Raw genomic sequence first — 8059 nt, 5'->3', positions numbered from 1 at the left:
CTTATTTTCTCTCCTTCTCTCTTTCTCTCTCTCCTTCTCTTTCTCGCCTTCTCTCTCTTTCTCTATCTCTATTCATCTATCTATCTATCTTCCAAGGTATCTATTTGTATGTTTAGCTATCGATCTCTCTATCCACTAGTCCTCTGTCTCTCTCTCTCTCTCTCTCTCTCTCTCTCTCTCTCTTTGTCTTTCTCTCTAAGTATGTGTGTGTGTGTATAGACAGGTATATGTGTGCATGTGTATAGATATGTATGTATGTGTGTGTGAATCTGTCTCTGGCTTTCTTATCTTGTTACTTTATTACTTTTCTTGTTTTGTTACGTGCTTTCTGTCTTTTTTCCTTTCTTTTTAAATTTTCTTTTTCTGTCTTCCTTTCTCAAGTTTTCTCTAAACAACACCATTTACATGGAATATTGTCGCCTCTTCTATTTCTCAGTTTCCAGATTTGTTGAGTATGTGATTATGAATGAATTATGACATTGAACCTGAAGTAGTTCGTGTGTTGTGTTTACCTTATTTTAAAGGTGTTCTTTGTCAGTCATCGCAATATAGACCATCGCAATACTAACCAATTGTTTTAGCGTTACTCTATATACTACTACCTTAAATAGATAATTTCAGTTTAGTTGGTAAATTGATGCAATGCATTTCTGAAGTCGTATGCTAGTTGCAGTGTGATTGCATCATTGCTAAAATATCGATTATGAATGACTGATAAGTAAGTTTTCTAGGCATCTTTAACTACCCTTTCTTCATGTTGCTTTCACCAAGATCCGGATACCTGCATACTGTGAGAAGGTGATTCCTTATCAATTACAGGAAATTCCTTACCTATATTTCAAATTGCATCGTTTGACAACCGATGTTAGTGTGTTTACGTCCCTGTAACTTAGCGGTTCGGCAAAAGAAAAACGAAAGAAAAATTACTAAGCTTACAAAGAATAAGTTAAAAGAGTAATGTGTGTGTGTGTGTGTGTGTGTGTGTGTATGTGTATGTGTGTGTGTATGTGTGTGTGTATGTGTATGTATGTGTGTGTGTGTGTGTGTGTGTGTGTGCATTCTTTTATTCTTTTATTTATTTCAGTCATTTCACTGCGGTCAGGCTGCAGCACCGCCTTTAGTCGAACAAATCGGCCTCAGGACTTATTTTTTGTGAGCCTAGTACTTATTCTATCTTTGGCTGAACCGCTAATGTTACGAGGACATGAACATACCAACGTCGGTTGTCAAACGATGCTGGAGGAGGGTGACAAAGACAGACAAACACAAATATATTCATATATATATATATGTATGTATATATATATATATATATATATATATATATATATATATATATATATATATATATATATATATATATATATATGCATGACGGGCTTCTTTCAGTTTCCGTCTACCAAACCCACTCACAGGGCTTTGGTCGGTCCGAGGCTATAGTAGAAGACATTTACCCAAGGTGCTTCCCCACTACTTCTGCTCGTGATCAGAGATGCACACATCGTCAGCCACCAAGGGACATGCTCAACTGGTTATGGTCAAACAACTGACCAGCAAATCTGTGGTATTGAGCAGAATATTTGCTGTAGCCCATCTTTTATACCAAGACAAAACAATGTACATGATAACACTTCCAATCAATTAAGATCAGAAGCCATGAGAGCCACTGCCTGGTACTGCATCGGGGCATTTCTTATTGTTGCTATTGTTGTCATCATCATCATCATCATCATCATCATCATCATCCTCATCATCATTACTATTATTATTATTATTATTTTTTTTTTTTTTAAATTTTTATAACGTGCTTTCACTTCACTACCGAGCGCAGCTCTGTGTGCCTTGGGTATGCGCTGTGGTTTGCTGTGGTGCTCTTATGGTTACTGTATTGAAAGTATTTTGCGCAGGATGTGTGCAGTGCCCAGTAGTGCAATTTTCTGTAATGTTATATATATTTGTAAGTCCTGGCGTTTTTGTTATGTATTTGTCTGAATTATTATTATTATTATTATTATTCAGTAGTTTTATTTTTATAACGTGCTTTCACTTCACTACCGAGCGCAGCTCTGTGCGCCTTGGGTATGTGCTGTGGTTTGCTGTGGTGCTCTTATGTTTACTGTATTGAAAGTGTTTTGCGTAGAATGTGTGCAGTACCCAGTAGTGCAATTTTCTGTATGTTATATATATTTGTAAGTCCTGGTGTTTTTGTTATGTATTTGTCTGAATATTTTTTTATTATACCTAAGGCACCTACTATGATAGGAATTGTTTCTGTTTTTAGATTCCACATTCGAGTTATCTCTATTTCCAGGTCTTTGTATTTTGAAAGTTTTTCCATTTCTTCTTCTTCTTCTTCTTCTTATTATTATTATTATTATTATTATTATTTATTTTTATAACGTGTTTTCACGTTATTATTATTATTACTATTACTATTATTATTATAATTATTATTATTATTATTATTATTATTATTATTATTATCGTCGTTATTATCATTATTATTATTATCTCTCTTTGTTCTCTGTTTCAGATAACAACACTTATGTCACTCTAAACGTCGTCAATCTAGTCCATTCGGGTTCAAGTCGAAGTCGATCGGGCGACCAAGGGGTAGCCCCACCCTCCTATTACGAAGCAGTTCAGAGTCCCAGTTCCCCATGCTCGCCTTCATCTCAGCAAGAATTACTCTCCAGTACTGACAAATAGAAAACAAAATGGACGTTACACACACACACACACACACACACACACACACACACATACACATATACACACACACAAACACACACACTCCAGCCTACACACCACTACACTCTACATCCCCTACATAACTGTAAACTACTCACTACCGCTCGCCCAACACGAAACAGCGACCTTCTGGCTGTTCGTTTGAATTATACTTTTGTAAAAAAGAAGAAAAGAAAAAATAGAGAAAAAACACACACAAGCAAAAGAAAAGAAGAAAAAAATGAAGTGAAAGACTGAATACCGAATGAAAGAAGAAAATATAGAATGAAAGGATTAAAGAAAGAAATTAGATGAAGGAGTGGTGATGGAAGGAGAGACAGAAAGAAACAGAATTAGAAGAAAATATAAAAGTTGATGATTTCCACTATACTTGCCTCATCCTTCTCCCCCCTCTCTCTCTCTCTCTCTTGGTCCCTCTCTCTCTCTCTCTCTCTCTCTTGGTCCCTCTCTCTCTCTTGGTCCCCCTCTCTCTCTCTCTCTCCCCATTCTCTCTTTTTTTTTCCATCTTTTGTTGAGGAATGAGCAGCGGATCGGAAACTTGGAGTAAACAGCGGACAGAAGTATACAAAAGCTTGTGATTTGGATAAACGAATATATATATATATATATATATATATATATATATATATATATATATATATATATATATATATATATATATATATATATATATATATATATATATATATATATATATATACATACATATATATATATATATATATATATATATATATATATATATATATATATATATATATATATATATATATATATATACGTATATACGCGTGTGTGTGCATGTATGCATGTATGTGTGTTTATATGTTTCCAGATGCTCCTCGCTTTCTCAGCCTTTTACTCTTTGTCACTCTCTACTTTCCGTTTTCCTTCCCACAATCCTTTATTTTACCGTTCCTCAAAGAGACACTTTTGACACATATATACCTGTACACACACACACACACACACACACACACATACATATATTCTCTATCTCTCTCTTCCACACATACTCTTTCTTCACCTCATCAATCTCTCTCTTTCTCTCTCTATCTCTATCTATCTATCTATCTATCTATCTATCTATCTATCTATCTATCTATCTGTCTCTCACTCTCAGATTCTACTTCTTTTTCTTCCTGTTCTCTCTCAACAACCTTTACCAAAAAATGTGATACCAAAACCTAAATTTAATCAATAATTTCAAGACAATTTACCCAACAGTTGAAATTTTCCATTTGATGAAATAATTCCATAAGAAAAAAAAAGCAAATAAGACAAACATTTTTTATTCTTTTTTTCTACGATTTTTTACGATAAAAAAGACAAAAAATAACGAAAACAAAAGCAAATATCTTTCGAGAATATGGTTATTCCATTGAATCTGTGAAGATTCTTTCTTTTTTTTTTATCCCTCAACTTTTAAACCTCTGCTGGGAAATAGAAGACGAGAATTTGATAAGAATTTTTCCAGACAATCTCTTATCGTCTGCGTTTTCCAATGGGCTGCAAGAAAAAAAAAAGAAAGAAAAAATCTTCTTTGTTTTTTTTTTTTTAAATTAAACTTTTACTCATTAAATGTTACAGAAGAAAATGGACAAAAAATATAATTAAATAACAAGAGGAAACATTTTTATAAAATATTTATTTCATATAATCCTCATCACCATCGTCATCATCGTCATCAGCAACAATAACAAAATTTTCACAAATCATTCCATGATTTCGTCTCCTTTCTGAGATTCAATACTTTCTGGAGATTGATGCCTTCGGGAAACACTGTTACACCGCATTCTTTAATCCAATGCACTTTTAATTAATTTTTACAAGGTTGTTTTGTTTACCTTCTATCAATTTATCACTCTTCTATTTCTAAATATTCCAGCTGTTCTCCCAGGAGAACTGCAAAATGGCCGAAATGCTTTAGAGTTCCTGGTTAAAGGTCTCCAGGGTCTTTCATTCCAATTGCACTCTGTGTCACAGCTGAAATACCGCTAGAGTGCGCGTTGCCTTTTATCCTTCCAGCGTCGATAAAAGTAGAATACCAGTCATGTACTGGGGTCGATATCGAATCGAGGGTCCCCACCGCCACCTAAATTTCTGGCCTTATACCCGGTATCGAAGCCAGAGAAAATCACCAAGGCTGATCGATTGGCCGCCAAATCGCTGGAGCATTGGATAAAATACCATGCAGTATTTCTTCCGGCTGTTTGTCATCTAAGTTCGAATCTCGTGGGCGTCAACCTTGCCTTAAAGTACCTGTCAAATACTGGGGTCGGTGGTATTCACAATCCACCCCACCCTCACACCTAAACTGCTGACTTTGTGCCTAAATCAGCAACAGTCATTATTATTATTATTATTATTATTATTATTATTATTATTATTATTATTATTATTATTATTTGAGACGGCAAGCTGGTAGAATTGTTAACACGCCGGGCAGAATGCTTAGCGGCATTTCGTCCGTCCATTACGTTCTGAGTTCAAATTCTGTGGAGGTCGACTTTGCCTTTCACCCTTCCAGGTCGATACCATAGGGACGAGTTGAGCACCGGGGTCGATTTTATCGTCTTAGCCCCTTCCCCCACGAAACTGCTGGCCTTGTGCCAAAATTTGAAGCCATTATTATTATTATTATTATTATTATTATTATTATTATTATTATTATTATTATTTTGGTTTGTCTCAGGTTCGGTCTAATTCCTGGTAGGACTTACGTGGAAAAGTTGTTGAACTGGCAGAATTGTTAGAGCGTCGGATAAAATGCTAACCGGCATTTCTTCCTGCTCTTTACATTCCGATTTCAAATCCCGCTGAGGTTGAATTTGCCTTTCATCTTTCCAGGGTCAATAAACTAAAGTACCAAGGCGGCGAGCTGGCAGAAACGTTAGCACGCCGGACGAAATGCTTAACGGTATTACGTCTGTCTTTACGCTCCGAGTTCAAATTCCGTCGAGGTCGACTTTGCCTTTTAACCTTTCGGAGTCGATAAATTAAATACTATTTGCCTACTGGGGTCGATTTAATCGACTGGCTCCTTCCCCCAAAATTTCGGGCCTTGTGCCTAGAGCAGAAAGGAATAAAGTACCAGTCACGTACTGGGTCGATGTAAGCAACTTACCTCCACCCTTACAATTGGTGGTTTTGTGTGTATCGTAGAAAAGATCATTTTGGATGACTCAGGCTTCATCCAATTCTTTGAATAATTTATAGAAATCAAGAAGCTTTCAATAGTCTTTTAGTCTGTCAAATGCTTAAAACATCCTGGTAATCTTTCTTCTTCTTCTTTTTCTTCTTCTTCTTCTTCTTCTTCTTCTTCTTCTTCTTCTTCTTCTTCTTATTATTATTATTATTATTATTATTATTATTATTATTATTATTATTATTATTATTATTGTTATTATTATTATTATTATTATTATTATTATTATTATTATTATTATTATTATTATTATTATTATTATTAAGGCGGCGAGCCGGCAGAATCGTTAGCACGCCGGGGGAAAATGCTTAACGGTATTACGTTCGTCTTTACGTTCTGATTTCAAATTCCGCCGAGGTCGACTTTTGCTTTCATGCGTTTATGGTCGATGAATTAAGTACCAGTGAAATACTGGGGTCGACGTGATCGACTAGTCCCCTCGCTCAAAATTTCAGGCCTGATGCCTTTAGTAGAAAGGATTATTATTATTATTATTATTATTATTATTATTTATTCTGGCTCTATGTTCTGAGTTCAAACCTCGCCTTTCATCCTTCCGGGGTTCGATAGAATAAAGTACCAGCTGATTACTGTAGTTGAAGCGATCGATTTCAACCACCCCCTCAAATTGCTGGCAGCGTGTCCAAACTTGAATCTATTATCATCATAATTGTCGTCATCATCATCATCATCATCATCATCATCATCATCATCACCACCACCACCACCAGCATTATCATTATTATTACTGTTTCTATTCCCGCTGTTTCTTCTTTATAGAGCCACGATTGAATCTATGGCCGTAGATTGTCAAAAGGTGAGTTGTGTAACTGTATAATGGAAGGCACTTTTCTGAGTAGGTGGTCTGTTCTTAGAATGCAGATCTTTTTGAGTCTATTCCCATAATTATCATTATTATTATTATTATTATTATTATTATTATTATTATTATTATTATTATTATTATTATTATTATTATTTCAGTCGTGTTTTCGTTCCACCACCAAGACCAGTTTTGTCTGCCTCGGTTTATGTGCGGTGATGCTTGAGTTTAGTTGTGTATTTTACATGTTATTTACCAAAATATTCCCATTATTATAGAGGCCATTTAAAAAAAAATTACTCCTACTCTCCACACACATTCATACCCATTCCACTTTAAATTTGGATAATTTTTCCATTTTCTTTTTAGGGATGCATTATCGTTTATTGAATTTGATTAGGAGAAACTTCTTATCCTGCCTACACTCCACAACAATATCGGGCCGTTTAGCCTTGATCTCACTCTCTAATTTTATAATTGTCTCGCGGAATCGTTAGCGCATCGGATAAAATGCTTTGCGACATTTGGTCAGGCCTTTTATATTCTGAGCTCAAATTGTGCCCTTCGTTTCACTGCTTTGGATAAAATAAAGTTCCGATCAAGTACTGGGGTCGAGATTAACAACTTAACCATTTCCTTCAAAATTGCCGGTCTTCTACCTAAATTATTAATCATTGTTGTTGTTGCTTATGTTATTATTATTATTATTATTATTATTATAATTATTAAAGCTGCGAGATGGCAGAATCATTAGCACTGTGGACAAAATGCTCAGCGGTATTTCGCCCGTCACTACGTTCTGAGTTCAAATTCCGCCGAAGTCAACTTTGCTTTTCACTCTTTCGGAGTCGATAAATAAAGTACCGGTTGATAACTGGGGTCGATGTAATCGAGTCATTCCCTGCTGCCCTTGTGGCAAAATTTTAAACCATTGTTATTATTATTATTATTATTATTATTATTATTATTATTATTATTATCCTCACCATCACGAGGCCATCACCACCACCAAATCAAGAACGAAATGATTGGATAATATTTATAGTCTTAGTTGGTCACGCTTGGAAATCCAGCTGAAAAGTATAATGACGGTTGCTTCTGAAAAGACCCTATGGGGGGAGATGCTTGAGAATTGTAGCAGGTTGAGAAAATGAGTGAATGGGTGGATGGATGGAAAAATAGATAGATATTTAAGTAAAATAGATGGGCGAAACAATAAACACGAAACCACTGAATATTATTAAGGTTTTAGTGCGGCGCTTCATTTTGACGAGGTC

General features: G+C 35.2%; 1 protein-coding gene across 1 annotated transcript in view; it reads left to right on the top strand.

Annotated features, from left to right (window-relative positions):
- LOC149130804 (uncharacterized) overlaps nucleotides 1-3368 on the top strand; it is a 19612-nt gene extending 16244 nt beyond the window's left edge. The window contains exon 4 of the mRNA XM_089343577.1: nucleotides 2534-3368. Coding sequence (XP_089199703.1) covers nucleotides 2534-2709 — 176 coding nt within the window. The 3' untranslated portion in view covers nucleotides 2710-3368. The remainder of the gene's footprint in view (nucleotides 1-2533) is intronic.
- Nucleotides 3369-8059: the final 4691 nt, after the last annotated feature.

This window comes from Octopus bimaculoides, chromosome 27 (assembly GCF_046866305.1).
Source record: "Octopus bimaculoides isolate indiv1 chromosome 27, ASM4686630v1, whole genome shotgun sequence".
In the NCBI taxonomy this organism is placed as follows: Eukaryota; Metazoa; Mollusca; class Cephalopoda; order Octopoda; family Octopodidae; genus Octopus; species Octopus bimaculoides.
Note: the sequence above shows the minus strand (reverse complement) of the source record. Positions and strands in the feature narration are given on the sequence as shown.